The 19,692-nt window shown below is 37.6% G+C and overlaps 1 protein-coding gene across 1 annotated transcript in view; it reads left to right on the top strand.

Moving 5' to 3' along the window:
* grik3 (glutamate ionotropic receptor kainate type subunit 3) overlaps nt 1-19,692 on the top strand; it is a 227,024-nt gene that overhangs the window by 102,233 nt on the left and 105,099 nt on the right. The window contains exons 2-5 of the mRNA XM_052146972.1: nt 10,304-10,477; nt 11,202-11,459; nt 12,848-13,029; nt 18,600-18,653. Of these exons, the coding sequence (XP_052002932.1) occupies nt 10,304-10,477; nt 11,202-11,459; nt 12,848-13,029; nt 18,600-18,653 (668 nt within the window). The remainder of the gene's footprint in view (nt 1-10,303; nt 10,478-11,201; nt 11,460-12,847; nt 13,030-18,599; nt 18,654-19,692) is intronic.

The raw sequence follows: 19,692 nt of genomic DNA on the forward strand, positions 1-19,692 counted from the left end.
ACTGTCCAATTTTGGTGAGCTCTTGCAAATTGTAGCCTCTTTTTCCTATTTGTAGTGGAGATGAGTTGTACCCGGTGGGGTCGTCTGCTGTTGTAGCCCATCCGCCTCAAGGTTGTGCGTGTTGTGGCTTCACAAATGCTTTGGTGCATACCTCGGTTGTAACGAGTGGTTATTTCAGGCAAAGTTGCTCATCTATCAGCTTGAATTAGTCGGCCCATTCTCCTCTGACCTCTAGCATCAACAAGGCATTTTCGCCCACAGGACTGCTGCATACTGGATGTTTTTCCCTTTTCACACCATTCTTTGTAAACCCTAGAAATGGTTGTGCGTGAAAATCCCAGTAACTGAGCAGATTGTGAAATACTCAGACCGGCCCGTCTGGCACCAACAACCATGCCAAACTCAAAATTGCTTAAATCACCTTTCTTTCCCATTCTGACATTCAGTTTGGAGTTCAGGAGATTGTCTTGACCAGGACCACACCCCTAAATGCATTGAAGCAACTGCCATGTGATTGGTTGATTAGATAATTGCATTAATGAGAAATTGAACAGGTGTTCCTAATAATCCTTTAGGTGAGTGTATATATTTTTTTTACCTAAATATCTTAGAAAGTCATACACATCTGGGATGGCATGAGACTGAGAAACACTCTAGATCACCCAAAATGTTTAATTCTCTTTAATCATGTTATTTAATCATGTTTTTTTTTTAATCTTTTTTTTTTATCATTCTCTATGCAATGTATCAAAGCATCTGCCAGGACCTTTCCCTGTAAAGAAATCAGCTTAAACTAGCATAAAGGCCAAATTTCTGAAAACTTGCAGCAAATTCGCCACTGATAATGTTCACATGCAAATGAGCTTTGGGGCAAACTTGTGGCAAATTTTCCATTGTTGCCAAAGGTTTGCCGGAGGTTCACCACTACTGGTGAAGAGCTGCAAACTTCTGGCAAACATTTGCGGTGAATGAAAAGCTAATTTGCGTGTGAAAATTACAAGCTGTAAATTTGCAGCTAGTTTAGATATTTTGTAAGGGGCTAGCTGGACTCCCAGCTAGACATAAATGTCACACGATAGCATTGTGTAAGTAACAAGGCAAAAAGTAAGTGTTTATGAACTGCTAATCTGTTGTTTTACTCGTGATTTGTGAGAAAGGGAATAAAAGTCATTGTTTTTTGTTTTGCACCTCCACCGTTCAAATCACCAGGAAACTGCAGTGATGTGTACAAGCCACATATGAAGAGGTGCATTGAAATCATGTAATAGGCAGTAATTAATTGTGTTGTTATTTATGCCCCCACTTCGTAGCTCTTTAAAAACTAGATGATTGTAAAGTGATCCGCAAGCTTTGTATAGGTAGCAGCTGTAATGAGCACATGTTTTCTGTATCAGGCTGAGACCCAAGAGATTAATTAGGCTGCTTTTGTAAGGCTGTTTCAAATCAGGAAACAAGTTAATCACAACTTAAACTGGCTGATGTTACAGATGTGCAAGAAATCACAGATCAAATGAAACAGCTTAATTTACATTTGGCCCTTTAAAGACCCTATTTAGCGAAGAGCTGCAGTGCTCCGTATTGCAACATAAATATCTTGTGCCGTTAAAGTCATTAACACCAAACACTGAAGCTGGGCTAGCGGTTGTTTTTGCACTGATTTGCACACAATAGTATAAAAAAAAAAGACCTATAAAAAATGTGGATGAGAAAGTGTTCAGGAAGATTAGGGCAGCACCTAGCTTGTTAAAGCTGTTAGCCGTTAGCTGATGGCTATTGCTCATTGCTGCTCTCTTGCTTAGCAGAGGAGTGCACACATCTGATAACAGACTGTCTAGATTTCAAGCAAGTCTGAAAGGTATTGTTGGGCCTGTGACTAGTCGCAAGGTGTCTCGCATGTGCGCACACTAGAAGAGCATCAGTCATCACCAAACTTCGAAACAGGGTTTTGTTGCAGACTAGTTGAGATATTCATGATATAAAAACAACATCATGAATATCTCAATGATTCTAATGCTTTTTTTTATTTGGCCACTAAGTTTCCAAAAGAGCATATCATTAGACATTGACTCGCGAATATGAGAGTGCTAAGACAGATGCTAAATTATAGTGTCTGATTCATACATAGTTTCGCTAAACTTCAGTAAAAATAGCGTTAGAGTTGGTAAGTTCAATTCATTTGCTTTTCGTTTCATACTGATTCATTTGTTTACATTACCACTCAAACATGTTAACGGCAGTCTCCGCATGGCATTTGTTTAATAATGAAAATATTGATGGATATTACTGGGTATTGTTCAGTGTTGAGTACGTTACTCAAAAAGTAATCCACTACAAATCACTTTCCTAAACAGCAATCAGATTATTTTACAAATTACTTCATCGAAATGTAATCACAGTTCTTATTATTTTAGATTTAAGTTACTTTCTGCTCAGCAAATTTAAAATAATGTCTTCATTTGTTTGTCAAATGTGAATCATCCACTCATTTCTCCCTTACAATGAATCATTAGCAGACCCACACACCCTTCAGATGTATATATGAACATAATTAAAGGTTTGAATGTATAAATACATAAATAATATTATTTTAGAATTATGTATAACCCAAGTAATGCACTTAAAAGTAGTTTAATTGATATTCAGTTATGGTAATTTGATAACAAGAATTTAAAATGTAATGTGTTACACTACTTTGACTACTTTGAAAAAGTTATTAAATTATTGTAATTATTTATATGGTAACACCAATTGTTATGTTGATGCATATATAAATGAAAAATATATATTTTTTGTTTTATTTTATTTAGCAAAGAAAGCATGTCTTGGTTATTCTTTACTGTATTTTTGGATTAAAGATTTTTTAACACAGATAAAAACATGAATAGCATTATTTCGAAATATGTTGAAAATGATGTACACTCACATTAGATGAAGACTCCAGTCATATCAGTAACCCAATTAAAACTGTTTCATTTGACATGGAGTGTGTATCAGCAGGAGTGTGATCCACCAGAATGAGTGCATGTGGAAAGATAAAATGTCCAAACAAGAGGGAGTCATGGAACAAAAATAACTACGTCCTTCAGGCCTGTTGCAGGTGTCTGGTCACAGTCCAACACTCAACAGTACAAGAACATATTTTGGATTAAATCCAAGAATGTCCACAATAGGGATGTGTGCAGTACGAGATGGAGAAAAACAGATTAAAAGTAACAAAAGAGAAGATAAACAAACATGTTTGGTGTGATGCGGCAGCAGTTAGTAAACAATCTTCCAGTATCCAGGAAAACCGGTGTCAGTTCAGAGTCCAAAATCACAAGTACTTCTGGGACTGATGGGACGAGTAAGAGCCAGCTAAAACCTCACTTAGTGCACCTTTAATCATTTTGAATTTGATTGGCTACAGTGGCTGTTTGGTTGAAACGATTAAGAAGTCTCTTAAAGGACAGGGTGGGAATAGTTTTTCATAACATGGTTTTGCGTGCCCACGAAATACATTTACCATGGTAATAAATAATACTGAAATTCGTAGTGAAACCATAGTGATACTACAGGAATACAAAAACAATTGGAATAAAACCATAATGGTGTGGTTATTATGTTTTTACTATAAAAATACAATACAGTTTGACTGTGGTTGTATGATAGTAATATTGTTGTAACTATGAAAAGTAAGTTAAGCAACGTTTTTTGACAACTCAATCCATCCAACATAATCTTTTATTTATTTTTTAATTCTTGAAATTATGAAAAGGAAAAAGCTGAAGCCAAAGCTTATTATGCCTACACTTTTAATTCTCTAGATTTATATTCTCTCTTTAAATACTTATTTATGTACAGTCCTATTCACAACAAGAAAGAAAATATAAAGAAAAGAAAAGAAGCACAATATGGCTATATAACATTTATAAATTTTACTTCACCCTAACAAATAAATGATTTGAATCAAACTTAAGAAAAAATAAATAACATTTGCTTTGCTTAATTTTACATACATGACACATATGCATTTATAAAAACATTTACTATCCATACGTAATACAATGTTCCTATATCAACCCATTCTTTCATACTTTTTAAACACCACAATTTTAAGGTGCTCAGATGACAAAAAATACAAAATACAAAAATCACCCTCTTTGGCCATTTCAGATCAGAGATATATATTGAATATTGAATAAAAGGTTCAATAATATCAAAATACGGTATTCATTTTTCAGCTATATCGTCTAGCCCTAGAGTGCCGATTTATTTGTAGAGATTCTTCTGATTTAAAACAAAGCTTCTTCTCTGTGGTTTGATGGAGTCACAAGCATTTTTTTATGGCTTGTATATCTGGAAATAACAGCAATAGAAATTCATTGCAGAGCGACGCGGGGCATTTTTCTTCCTCCCAGCAGCAGATCTCCTTTTTATTAAATCTGTTTTAGTGCTTCCGAGCAATGCACATTTTATCCTCTTAATAGTCAAATTAGTATATACTCCAGCAATTACTTAATGTACTCTAATGAGATTTCCCCACAAAACGGCAGGATTCATTTATTTTAATGCGTCGGGCTCTTTCCAGGGAGTTTAAGCATCATGGCTCTTCAGAAGTCAAGCGGTGCTGGAGTCATAAATAGTGTGTATGGCTCGATGGCTGCGATGTTGCTCTCTGGATTGTAGGCCTGTGATCTCCCCTGCAGTCTCATACTTGAGCTTTTTCCCTTCTGGGAGACCAACTGCGATGCTCAGGGTGCTCTTGACCTCTGTTGAGGGTCTAACTGAAGAACTCTTAAATATTCATGCGTTCATGGATCGAGCTGCTACAGTTTTTAAAGGCAATGGAAATTTGACACTAGAATGTTAAAGAAGACTACGGGTGATTCTGTGTTTGGACTATGTGTGTTTATCTGATTTACAGTGTATCAAATTCAATAACATTTTAAATCCCAAATAGCAGAATATGATAAGTTAAATTGAATTCTGTACATCTAACAAACGTTGGTCTTCCAATATTTCTCTCAGCTCACTCATTTTTGGCTGAACAGTCATATTGCTGAGATATACTGAAAGAAGGTGAAGCAGGTCCAACAGTATTAATCCTCAAGGGCTGAAAATGGTTATAATTTGATTGTTTCGATAGGGTTCCATTGCACATAGAAGTCAATAAACAATTTGCTTCTCCAACTCTTCTATTTGGGGAATTTCTTGGCCATAAAATGCATTTTGCAAAATCTCAACAGATTGTAAAAAGGCGCTTCCCACAAACAGGGAACAAAATAGGTCCAAAAACCCTTAAAAAGGTAAAAATGTAAAGCTAATAATGAGCAATAACATGAAATCTTCTAAAATAATATTTTCTGAGCTGTAAAGTTGTTTAAATCATAGTTTTTAGGGTATTACTCCATCATGGCAGGTGTGTGAATGCGTTGTGTCATCCTACAAACCGCAGTTCGAATCCACATTTTGTGCTACTCTATTTTCCATCCCATTTTCTGTTTCCACTCTTAGTATTTCCTTTAATACTACTTAATAGTAACATATACAAATTAATATAAATGTTGATTACATCACAGTGATTTGGTCACAGTGAATGTCTAGGACTGCAGATGTAGCGGAACGGCCGGTCGAGGATAGATAGGGCGGCGGCACCAGCCGAGGGGGGGGGGGAAATGCTGCTGATGCCGCCATGAAAATGACAATAAATGAGCGGACTACGCCAACCTGTATTTAACAGGGAAATAATAACCCAAATCGAAAAGGGCACACAGGTTCGTTGTTTCAAGACAAGAGGGCGAGATACCAAAGATACTTTGGAGAATGCCAAAGTACAAATTATTTTATTTATCTATACAGATTAATCATAATGGGCACTGAATGCTCGGTTCATCCTTTAAAAGTGTATTAAAATTATGAGCACCACAATCAACTGCGTAGTTTGTAGTAGGCTTCACACACCCATAAAACATATACACTGACGCAAAGGGCTGAGGCTTACCAGGAAGGCTAGCCGGGGGCAGCAATTCCACGATAAAGACACGTCACCCCCAAGTGTACACTCTCTCTCACACACACACACACACACACACACACACACACACACACACACACACACACACACACACAAACAGGTGAAAGGGGCACTACCACCATTTAGTGAGGGGAACAGCTAGCCTCCTGCACTGGGCTTTCAGCTCCTGAGAACACAGAAGGGAAAATTAAGTAAATACACATAAAAAAAAACAAAAAGTCAAACTGATTTTCAACATACAACACATATGTCAGTGAAGAGCAGAGATAATGACAAATCACCATACCAGAACCAACTTCACACAAACAATAACAAATTAAAATGGTTTCAATGAATACAAAACACCATAATTTCCAAACTCTAATGATCTCGGTGGCTCAGGATACACACAGAGGATGGATCTCACTTCTCTGTGAGAGAGGAAACAGCACTTCTGAAGCCAGAGACAGAGTTTATAATGTAAACATACCAAAACAAAAATGTATAACAAAACAGAAAACAAAACATCAGCGTAGTTCATCCCTGCAGTTTACATCCAGACAGACACCTTCTGGTGAGCAGATTAGATCATCAAAAGTGTTGAAGCTACAGCCATAATTACAGCCGCACACACACGGCTGTATGGAACGGCTGACTGAAGGAAGGCAGCAATTGGCCAGCGAAGCTCGATACGAGCCTCACGCAAACAAACGCTATTGAGCGGAAACGCCCAATACCGGAAAAGGGGGAGGCCATTAGACCATGACGCGCATCTAGGCGGCACATAGCCACCCTAATATACCCCACAAATGCACGCTGATAGGCTATAAACAAAACCACAGAACACTGAGGGGCGGGATATAAGAAAAGACAAATGCGCTGTTCTTATGCACGCCGCATAATACAAATCGCATTAAAGTTATTATGCATAACCGGGAAAATCACGGTTACACACAAATTACAACATTAGGAGGGGGGAAACTGCTACAAGACATTAGTCTGTCTCACTATACAGAGATGGGTTTGATCCGGAGGCAGGGTTTGACGATCGCGCCCGCGGCTTCGCATCGCTTGTGTGTAGATTGTATAGTAATGTAGTCACCGGGCCCGGATTAAAAACACACAGGAGCCTTGGGGTTATAGAAACCCAAAGGGCCCCCCTTATGGCCTATCTTGGTAGTCTATCTCACATGGTTTGCTACAGAGTTGTTGTTGTTGCTTTGAAACTGCATTTCACACAAGCAGTGCTTGTCAAGCACGCAACAGAGTAGCATTTAGTAAGCATAATATCTATTCCAGACACATTATGTACAACATAATTACAATAACACCAGAAATCAAATCACTGCAAACACGGTTCTAAAACAACTCAGAAGTGCAGAGGGGATCTTACCGTTAGATGGTCTTTCTTTCAAACAATGTTTGTTTTTGCAAAAACACTTTAAGAGAAACGTTTTTTTTATCTTATTTTCTCGAGCATGTGTAGCATTCATGGCACTATTGGCTAAAACATTTCTTAAAGACTGGTCAAACGAGTCTTCGCGCTAAAAAAGCAAGATGCAGCGCAATGAACAGAGCAGAACGCAGGTGTCTCGAGACACGGTTTTTAACAGTTCTTTTTAACTTCACACGGATCTGTAAAATGCTGCGCTCCAGTGAGAGATGATCAAACACAGTGAAAAGTGACACAGTTGTCAAAAGACGTCATCTAGAGAAAGTTTACATGGTAAACGATTATAAGAAAACAGCATGAGCGCGACGCAAAAACACATTCTGACCTTGCTGACCTTTCTCAATGTTACCTATCAAAATTCAGCCTTTTGTTTCAGTTGATTGTAGGTAAATATCCTCTTTATCCAGTGCTGTTTGTTCCCCGTGTTCGTAAATATCCCAATACTGTTAATCCCGATAATGAGTGAGAAACCGCTCCAAAAGATTCTGTGAGAGAGTGGTCCAAACGAACTGGACTGAATTGCGAATTGATTCAGCAGTTTTGCAAGCTTGTTTGGCCAATTCACTGAAATGAACCGACACAAACTAATAATTACTTCATGAATCGGGCAGCGCTAGTTCTTTTAAACAGCCAACAGAAAGACGGGACACAAGTCATTATTGCTGAAATATTCTGAGAGTAAATGTTTTTCAAGTCAGTCAGAGTGCTCATGGTATGCCCGGGAGTTCGGACTGCTCTCTCACTTTTTTGAAATGTTTTGAACTCTGGTATTTCTACACGTTCTAGTTACATTTCCGACAAATCAATGGGTAAAAGAAAGAGGTGATCCCCAACGTAATTACAAAAACTGAAAAGTGATATTCATTGGATAATATATGAAAACTGCCAGGCAAGTGTTCCAATCATCTCTTTTTATTTTTAACGTTAAATACAGACACACTTATGACTTGTCAATCAAGAATGCAACCAACAGTAATGAAGGACTCTTGCCCTCCGCAACAATCACAGGGCCCCCTTCATGATTGGACTCTGGGGCTTCAGCCCCACCTAGCCCTTATGTTAATCCGGCCCTGGTAGTAACCATGTTTTTTTGACAGAAACCATAGTTTTAATGCAATTAACCATAATGTTAGTACAGTAATATAGTGGTAATATAGTAACCATGGGTAATTTTGTGGTTACTGTAAATTTACAAAAAATACCATGGTGAAACCATGTTACTGTAGTAAAACCAAGGTTATTTTCTCTAAGGTAAACTTAAGGTTATGTTTAGGGGTAGGGGTTAATGTAGTGCAGAGGTGCCCACACTTTGTTTTGTGATGATCTACTTTTAAATGACCAACTCAATAAGATCTACCAACAAAAAAAATAATTTTCATTTAAAATAAGAAAATGCTTGTTGGTACTGCTGCATGTATCCCTACATGGAATTCATCTTCTAATTAATAAAAAAATATATAATAATGTTCAATGTTGATATCATTCAGTTTTAACACTAAACCCAAAACACCTACAGCACAATAGATTACAATAGCCAGGGCATTTACCTTATTCTGATGAGGAGTAAATATTGACCAGGCGAGGTTTTGTTTATTCAGTTGCCATGACAACTAGGTTTGTGCATACGCGCCTTCCAAGGACTTCTGAAACAGAGCGCGAAATTGCGATGCTACTGCCGGATTAGGCAAAACTGTCTGATTCCATTCAGTTTTGCCTAATCCGGCAGTAGCATCGCAATTTCGCAGTCTGTTCTCAGAAGTCCTTGGAAGGTGCGTATGCGCAAACCTAGTTGTCATGTCAACTGAATAAACAAAACCTCGCCTGGTCAATATTTACTCGTCAAGTGCAAGTCAGACAGAAACTAAAAGAAGGAAAGACATTATATTTATTTTTATTACAATTTATCGAAAGTACATTTACATTTTGTGCGATCTACCAGCATTGCCTTTGCGATCGACGTATTGGGCACCCCTGATGTAGTGTGTCTGTGGGACTCTAAATAAACACAATAAACACACTGCAGTGATACCCATATACTGTATGGTAGTATTTAAAAATGGGTGCAAATAGTATCTGACACTATGTGCAGCAGGGTGCAATTAGTATTTACCATTATTTGCACCAGGGTCGGGGTGCAGAATATACCTGGCACTATTTGCACTGGGGCGTAAATAGCATATACCATTATTTAATTTTTTTGTGGTAATCAACATTATACCACAAATGCTGATCAAATAAAGGACTTTGGTAACAGGGTTAAATGGTTCATAATAAATTGAGAAATACATTCAACAAAAATTGAGAAAGTGGAATGAGGTCATTGACATGTTTCCTGATCATGCTCTAGAAAGGGTACTGATAATTATGCTTGGACACTTTTAACTGAAGAAGGTACAGTAAGACAGGTCAAAACCATCATTTTGGGGATACGGATATTTGATATGTTTAAAATGGACTACATTTCATGCTATGTTAATAACTTTGGAAAGTGGCAAACTTTCAAACTATCACACTCCTGTCCAGAAAGCTATACAGTAGGCCTATTTTTTTGAAAATATTTTAGTGAATAGAAGGTGACCTGCAGGCCTTAAGGAGACAAAGTACCTTTGATGAGGCCATTTACTTGTCTCTCTCTCTCTGTCTCTTTCACTCCACTCATCTCCATTATGGCCTTGAACTTTAAAAGCCTGAGTTGTGACTGTCAGAGACACTTTCTTTCTACTGAGCAGATCGAATAGAGGTTATTTAAGTACACAAGCAGATCTAACTGCAAAATACCTCCAGAGGTTTGAATGTGCTCCTCCAAATTCAGCGTTGGTTAATTTGAAACTGAATTCATTTCTCTTGTTGTTTTTCAGGGGGGATTTTTGAACAAACCGATGGACCTGTGGCACTGGTGAGCTCAGAGGAGCTGGCCTTTAAATTTGCAGTTAATAATATCAACAGAAACAGGACATTATTGCCCAACACAACGTTAACGTACGACATTCAGAGGATTAATATCTACGATAGCTTTGAAGCCTCCAGAAAAGGTGAGTGCTTTGAAGTGAGAATATGAACATTTGTGGCAACTGGTCAGTTCTTGACACACAGTAGATTTTGGATTGTTTGTATCATTTGTTGATGATATGGCTTACATTATACCTAATGTTTCTAAGACCAAATCCACAATAAAGTCAACATGAAATAAAAACCCTATTTACCGAAGTATAAGCAGTCTTATTCGGAAAGAATCATCTGTGAAAGAATAATATGAAAAAAATTCACAACAAATTAAATGTGTGAAAATGAAAACTGTTGCATTCATAATCTTTCATCAAAAGATCAAAATGTAATAACTTCTATGCTGCCAAGCCCTCTTATTTTTTAAATCCTCCCTTCTATCAATTCTCCATGGATATAATCAAGTCTAACTAATTTTATTTGAATGTGCTTTTTCATTTGGAAATACACCATATTACATTGAGTAAAATGGGTTGTGAACACCATTTCATGTTGACTTCGACCATTCCACGTTGACCATTTAATGCTGTTGTTTGGTTACGATCAATTACCAACAGCCTCAATCTGCTAAACTGTTTTACATGATTTGATCTAGAAACACTTGTGTACATAGGCTATAATAATAGTAATACAAAATTCTACCTAGCATAACATACCACAGCTTTGTAAAGCTGGCCATAGCAAAATTCCATATGCAGTGACATTTCCATTTTGATATTTCTTACCACATGACCTGGCTTCTGCTCTCGCCAGCGTGTGACCAGCTGTCTTTAGGTGTCGTTGCCATATTTGGACCATCTCATAGCTCCTCATCCAATGCAGTACAGTCCATCTGCAATGCCCTGGAAGTACCACACATACAAGTACGATGGAAACACCATCCTATGGACAACAGGGACACATTTTATGCCAACCTGTACCCCGATTACTCCTCTCTCAGCTACGCTATCTTAGACCTGGTGCAGTTTCTCAAGTGGAAAACAGCCACCGTGGTTTATGATGACAGCACAGGTGAGAGATAAAGCTTTTATTGTTAAGTGTGTCATTGTAAAATGCTACACAATGACTAAAGTCCCTGTCGCCTTTAAGAGTGTATTTTAGACTCTGTATTTCAGTGATAAGAAGCTCAAGTCTGTTAATTTCCCCCTCGTTGTCAGAATGAGTCCTCAGGCAATGATATACAGTACTGGAAACAGTTTGAATCAAATAAATCGAGCAGTGACAAGGAAGGGAATGGAAAACACTTCATCTGAGATATGTAATACAAATGCAACAAAATCAGATTTATTCTGAAATACAAAACAACAACAAAAAATATATATCTGTTAAATTGACTGTATGCCGAAGGTGCTGGAACCATGTTGTATATGTACTGATTTTCTTCACCATCATTATCTTCTTTATTTTATTATAATATTATTATTATTATTTCTCTAAAAGTGTCTAGGCAGAAACAAAGCATACATTCCGTAGGGGCAACGTCATTTAATTATTAATGCTCTTGTTATGTTGTAGGTATTCCATTTGACATTTTTAGATATCCCAAAAAAAAAAAAAAAAATAAGAAGAAGAAGAAGAAGAAGAAGAAGAAGAAGAAGAAGAAGAAGAACTTTTTGAAACTGCTCCTAGACCGTTGGTCCGATTCACATGAAATTTGGCATGTCTCATCTAGAGACCTCTGTGACAAAAAAAAAAATTGGGCCTCAGCCAAAATATTTGATTGGCTTATAACTTCTAAACAATTTTACCAATAAAAATGTGTATGATTTTTATCTTTTTGTCATGGGGGGTCTCTAGATGATACATGAAAAAATGTCATGTGAATCAGACCAATGTTCTAGGAGCAGTTTGAAAAAGTCGTTATTTTTGGAAAACAGAATGGCCTAAAGAATACCTTCTAAGTAACTAGACTTTGCAATGGAATTAATTTGCCCCTGACAGAGCTGACTTTCCAATTTGGCAGTTTTGTCATTCACACCACCTGTCCAAACTGCTTGGACCATGATGTATTTTTCTTCTTTTGAATGGAACTTAGGCTTATTGAAAATTCACTAAACTCACCACTATGTGCCAAGCATTGATGTTTATGTACATTAACACTTGATCATGACAGCGATGATCCAATGATGGAGATTTGACAATGATTTTGACAAGATGGTAGTTGGTTTTACACGGTTTCTAGTTGGAAGCTGGCCGTTATGCTCATTATCTGGTCCAAGCTGTTGGTAGACCAACTGGTAAACCTGGTTGTTGAAAAACCATCTTGGTCAAGCTAGTTAGAGTTGGAAATCCACCCTGGACCAACAACAAATCAGTTACAGTGTTCCAAAAAAACACCTTTAGCTAGCATACTGATGTTGTTGTATGCAGTTAAATTACCCTGACCTCTTCTTGTGCAGGATTAATCAGGCTTCAGGAGTTAATTATGGCTCCGTCCAGGTATAACATCAGACTGAAGATCCGACAGCTCCCTCTAGACACCACAGACACCAGGCCTCTGCTCAAGGAGATGAAACGTAGCCGAGAGTTTCGCATTATCTTCGACTGCAGCCACATAATGGCTGCACAGATCCTCAAACAAGTGAGTTCACACTCTTTGAAAGTGATACATGCTCATATAACGCTATCTGATGAAGTTTCTTAGAACCTGTTGCTTCGAAATTTAAAGTAGGAGCTAGATTCTTAGTTGACCCAGTGAAGCTGTGTTAAATTTGGGAACTGAATTTGCAATATGCTTTTTGCTTAAGGCTCATCCCCAAAATTGTTTTGACACTTCAGCCACAGTTAAAAAATGTCTAACTATGTAGCGTTTATATTATAGTACAGATAGCACAAGTACGTTTTAAAGCAAAACTTGTGAAATTTACAGTATTAGGTTTTAATTAGTGTTGGGGAGTAGTTTACTAAAAGTAGCTACATTATTTTCTTGCAGTATAGAACATTCCCTGTACAGCAGACAGCCTCAAGGGCGTTGCATTTAGACAGGGCGTAAGAATGTCTGTTTTTTTAACCTCTTATTTGCTTTTAGGACACTATTTGTTAGGTTTAAATATTAGTTAAGAGGGAAGATTTCTGTTTTGTTAACCTCTCACTTGCTTTTTTAGGAAACTATTGATTGCTAGATTAGGTTAAAGTTTCAGGTTAGGGAGGTACGTGTAACAGGGCTGCCGTAGGCAGGGATCGAACCCGGGTCTGTATTGCTCAAGTGTTTGGTATTCTACCACTGAGCTAACTCCCCGATAGTTGAACTCAGGAGCAGAAGAGCAATTTTCTAAATATCTAATCTTTTAATTGTAGAAATTAGCAAAGTACATTAAACTGGGAAAGCCGAGCTTCCACAAAACTGCGAAACAAAAGAGACACAAGGGTCAATAAGTACAACAAGGATGCGCCTTACTTGAGAGCTGGTCACGGGAGGTATATGGTACAAAGGCTCAAGACTGAACACCTGACTGAGAAACCAACAGACTTATATAGGCCTATGCACAGGTGAAGGGAATGAGGGTTGATGAGCAGAGGGTTGAACCGGGTTAGGGGCATTAGTGCATAGACTAAAAAAGATGGACGACGCCCCTTCGCTCTTTTCCATTGGTGAGAACTGAAGCCGCCAGTGTCCCAATATGGCGCAGACATCTTGGGACTTGAGTCTGCACAGTTACGATTTCGGGACCAGACCTGCACAGTAGTGAGCAGGAAGTAAAGCCGCGAAATCAAGGCCCTGCCCTCACTCTCGCTGAATCAATCGCAAAAAATAATTGAAATAATTAATTATAGTAATTTTGATATTCAATTTAAAGTTCCAATCTCCTCAGTCCTCCGAAGATCCCGAAAAAAAGTCAGTTGGTGCTTCAGTGACTACTTTGCTCAGAGAACCTGTCAATCACAGCTGTCAATCATGATGTCACAGCACCGTTTTTATAGCATCAAATAACTAAAACTGTAAGTATGCTATAAGTAATATATTTGGGATCAACACAACATGGACACTATTTTTCACAAGTGCTGTAGATGTGAAAATGTAGAAAGTACAGTTAATGTTTACTTTTCCTTGTAACAAAACAAAAGCTTGTCTTAATTTCAACTAAGCTGTTATTGATAATGTTTATCTTGGGTTAAAATGGACTGGAAATTGTGTTGCTATTTATTCCTAAGAAAAAACAATGTCCAACAAACTAGTGCTTTACATTGTTTATTTGTTTTCAAACTATCATCAGACTGTATTTTGATCTTCATTTCAGAACACTGAATCCTCTGCAAATATCCTATAGGTTTAACTGAAGGGTGTATTGCTTCACATTTGAACTTGTGAAAAAGTTGTGTTGGTCTCTGTGGCCCCGGTCCTCTTAATAAGCTTAGTCCTGCGGTCACCTGTCTACACCTTGTCTGCAGCTCGTTTTTCTCTGTCAGCCCTCCTGAACTTCGTTGAAGCGTGTACTCCCCCTCAGGCCAGAGAGAAATGGGAAATGCGGTGGGACACAGACTCTGAGAAAGACAGCTGTGGGCCAAGTCCCAGAAATCTTTAAAAGGTAGTCTACGGTTGTCAGAAGTGTGCGTGTGAGGGACTGGGGGATATATAGAGTACAGGGACAACCTTTATTTTGGCCATCCAGTGTGAGAAATTAAATAGATTCAGACTCCTCAAGAAACTTGAGTGATTATGGTCTGGAAGAATAAAAGAGTTAAGCATAACCTTGGGTTTTCCTCACAACAGATGATATAATTAAAGCAGACATATGAGCACCTTGGGAATAAGCACATATGAATGAAGAATGAGGGAAATGGATTGAGAGTAGGTTTTGCCGATATATAATTCAATCACTAACTTATATTAAAGTAACTTTTTTTTCCAAACTATATGACTTTCTTTTTTTCCTGTGGAGTACAAAAGGTAGAATGATCACACTGCTCTTTTCTCTGCAATGAAAGTGAATGGGGACTGACAATGAAAGTATCAAAATGGTCCTACAGTATATGGTATATTCTGAGTCTTCGGAAGAGACAACTATAAGAGACAGCTATAAGCAAGACATTCATAGGGTACATTTTCTTGAAAACTGTAAACATTGTGTCTCTGTAGCACTCTGAAAATATTTGTTTTTGTTTGTTCCCGTCTGTACAAACACAATAACATTGACTCCCAACCAATGGTGTGAGTTGGGGTCAGGACTATCTCTTTGTTTGACCAACGGCAGACAGGGGGCGTATTCAGAAAGCTGTTTTGAAAACAAAGCTATCTTTGCAATTCTGTTTGGTGGCACTAGTTGCGCAGAAATGACATACAGTTTTATGTCGATATATTAAATGAAACGCTGCCCTTCCACCAAAGCTCTCAAATCTCATTTGCATTTGTGTACATTTAACTATGTTGCTTTAAAGGAATAATCAGGGTTTAATACAAGTTAAGCTCAATCAACAACATTTGTGGCATAATGATGATTACCACAAAAATGTATTTCGACTTGTCCCTCCTTTTCTTTTGAAAAAGCAAGCATCAGGGTTACAGTGAGACACTTACAAGTAAATGGAGCCAGTCTGTGACTGTTAAAATAATATATTTCTTATTAACCTTTTCTTTGTAAAAGTTACATATATACAAAATTACAACTTCTTTGCAATGACAACGTAATGCTGTAAACCCTAAAACTACTGTAAAAACAATTCATAGAATATATAATAATAAAAAAATTACAGCTCAAATAATCCATGCGTTTTAACAATAATTAATACAGGTGCTTTTATAAAATTATAAGCTTCACATTTCTGCCTCTAAACCCTCCAAAAAAAGGGGCTCCAAGTGCCTCAATGTAAACGTTGATTTTTTCTTTTCTTTTTTAATAAGTAAAAATGATTTATTTATTTATATTTTGTTTTTGGTAATCAACATTATCCCACAAATGCTGTCGATTGAGATTCACTTTTTATTGAACCCGATATATTCTGTGTTGCATTGTAAATTCTGCCAATCTCCAACCGATCGTGAGCACTTTTTTCAATATGCAGAAGTTTCTTCTTCATTCAAGAAAGAAGGTAAAAAAAAGTCGGCAGGGATATACTGTTTGTGAATATTCTGACATCGCCAGTGCTGCTGAGGATGGTATTTAGAAGAGCATTTAAAAATTAGACATTCTGTCCTGTCAACTGACTGCATGTAAAACATTAACCAATATGATGTTAAAATGTGTTATCAATGACTTGTTTTTTGTTGTTGTTTTCTCCCCAATTTGGAATGCCCAATTCCCAATGTGCTCTATGCCCTCATGGTGGCACAGTGCCTCGCCTCTATCCGGGTGGCGGAGGACGAATGTCAGTTGCCTCCGCGTCTGAAACCATCAATCCGTGCATCTTATCATGTGGCTTGTTAAGTGCGTTACCACGGAAACATGTGGAGGCTTCATACTATTCTCTTTAACATCCATGCACAACTCACCACGTGCCCTACCATGTTATCCCACGTGACTCTACCCACTCTAGCAGCCGGTCAAATTTGGTTACTTAGGAGACCTGGCTGGAGTCACTCAGCACGCCATGGATTCAAACTTGTAACTCCAAGGGTGGTAGTCAGCGTCTTTACTCACTGAGCTACCCAAGTCCCATTCATGTCTCATTCTATGAGAATAATGCACATGAGATCAGTAAAAGAAGCTGTTTTAACTACTCGGTGATGATTTAAAGGAAAACGTATGCAGTGGATAATGTGTCATTTGTCATGTGTACATTCATAGTGCTAATGCTAATATGCTATATGCACTGGTTACTATTTTTTAATTACCATTTGATGAATTTTGTGAAAACGAATCCACAAAAGATGAAAAGGATTTTTATACTTGTTTTAAAGAAAAATACTGGATGGATGTAAAGGTTGGCAATTCTACACTCTAGTGCAGTTGTTCCCAAACCTGGTCCTGGAGTACCCCCAACACTGCACATTTTGGATGTCTCCATTATTTGACACACCAAATTCTGCTCTTGGAGTCTCTACTAATGAGCTGATGAGTTGAATCAGGTGTGTTAGATAAGGGAGACATCCAAAACATGCAGTGTTGTGGTACTCCAGGACCAAGGTTGAGAAACACTGCTCTAGTGTGTTCACTCAATCGAGATCAGTCAACATGAAGATATCACTTGGATAAAAAAGTAGGCACCCAAATAGGTGTAGCAACTGGTTACACCCATCAATGATGTGGACCAATGGCAGTAGGTGCATCTTTTAAATTTCACTCTGCACTTCACCAAAGACTTTATAGCAAGTCAGTCCACTGGTGGCCATCTTTTGTACTATTTTTCTATGTAAACAAGCAGCATAGAAGAGCAGCTCCTATCTACATGAATAGGGAAATATGGAAATCAAAAACGGTTGGTCAAGATTACAATCAAAGAACATATTTCAAATCAGCAGTAAAATCTGACACCAGTGGTGCATCTTCACCTCAGATTACAAAAAAAAAAAAAATCCTGGATTGTATAGCTAATGCTAATGCACATTCTCAAGTTGATTAACAGCTGATGCCTGTATCTAAAAGGTGATTGGCTCATTTTCCTGTAAGGCAGGACTTTCTCTCTATATCCATTGACTGTTGGGGGTTCCAATTTCTCCCATTAATTTTAATACAAGTGACCTGACTCTTCTAAATAGTCTGTGACTTCACACAAATCCAGTGTATTAATCCAAAAGATTTAAACATAATACTAAATCATATGGATTTTGTATTTATGGTGCCTTTTTAGGTGCTCTATTATTCTTTTTGGAGCTCAACAGCTTTTGTCCCCATTCCCTTTTTTTGTACAGAAAAGATCACCTTAAACATTCTGCTAAATATCCTTTTGGTAAATATAATTTTGTGTTCTATAAAAATATGAGTTTGGAACGACATACAGGGTGAGTACAGGATGGCAGAATTTTCATTTCCGAACTATTCCTTGAAGGGCCCTTATCACTGCTAGAAAGCAAGCTGGAGGACAGTCTGTTATGATGTATAATATCAGAAACACAGACAGATAGATGAGTGGTTCTTTATAGTTCCTCTGTTCTGATGCAATCTCATTTGTTGTATATTGTTTGTGTTTTCTGCCACAATGATTGCAAATGACTCTGACACGACATACTGACCTTTTTCATTGCCTTCTTCCCCCATTCCCCTCCTTTTCCTCCAGGCCCAGATGATGGGAATGATGACAGAGTACTATCACTACATCTTCACTACTCTGGTAATGTACTGCAGTACTAACAGCAAATTGAATGTCATTTGTTCTTGTGCTGCCTCTACTTAATGAATGGGTTTTAATTGCAGATGAGCTTTGGAGCCAGTCTGCAATATCAATTTCACTTGACAAAACAGCCTTAATGGAGTTTCTGCCACCCAGTCTAAATATTAGCCCTTCTCTCAAACTCAAATCAACTAAATGTCTTTGAAAGACCCTACAAAGGGAACAGAGTTAATGGCAATTGAGCTTTGCATTTTTGCATTTTGATGAAAGTTTCATTTATAAGTTGTAGAATCCTTTCAAAGATTTTCTTCTGAAAATAACAACGCCACTCCTTGACTTTTCTGAACAGTTATATATAGTCAGCAATACCTGACTTTGGTATATCGATTTGGTTGTTGGTAGTCTGAACTGCAAAAAACCTACATGGAATCTGATTTTAACAAACCAACTTCAAACCACATTAGTATAGATATAGTTAGATTTAAATCCAATTAAAATAATATTTTGGTAAACATTAAATCATAATACAGATTGGATCCATTTCAAATCAGATTTTTGTAAAGAAAAAATGAGACCAATCAGTCCCAAAATCAGATAAAAAAAGAAATAAAAAAAACAGTGTGGGGGGGTGGGGGGGGTGGCAAAGCCCTCTTGAACACATTTTGAAAAGGCCTTTTAATGCTCGTTAAATGTCAAGCACCTGAGTTATGACTGAGGCTTACTGATCCTTGCTAAAGGCTTGATTACTACCCAGCACACAGTGAAAACCAATCAGCTGTGTGTATTTGCACCAAGAGGCACTTTATTAGATTGTTATGATTATAATAAATGAATGATCTATGATTTTCTTCACACATTTATCACTTGTGATAATAAATAGACCATGCCTTTGACCCTCAAGAGATACATTTCATTTAGTTGCAAGGCAACAGAAGACAATTCCCTTGATTCCCCCACAATTCCCACACCCATTACTGTTCTTTATAAAATAGATAGGTCTAGTCATGCAAACACATTGGCTGAAAACAATCCTGTAATT

Source organism: Xyrauchen texanus, chromosome 17, assembly GCF_025860055.1.
Source record: "Xyrauchen texanus isolate HMW12.3.18 chromosome 17, RBS_HiC_50CHRs, whole genome shotgun sequence".
NCBI classification, from domain to species: Eukaryota; Metazoa; Chordata; class Actinopteri; order Cypriniformes; family Catostomidae; genus Xyrauchen; species Xyrauchen texanus.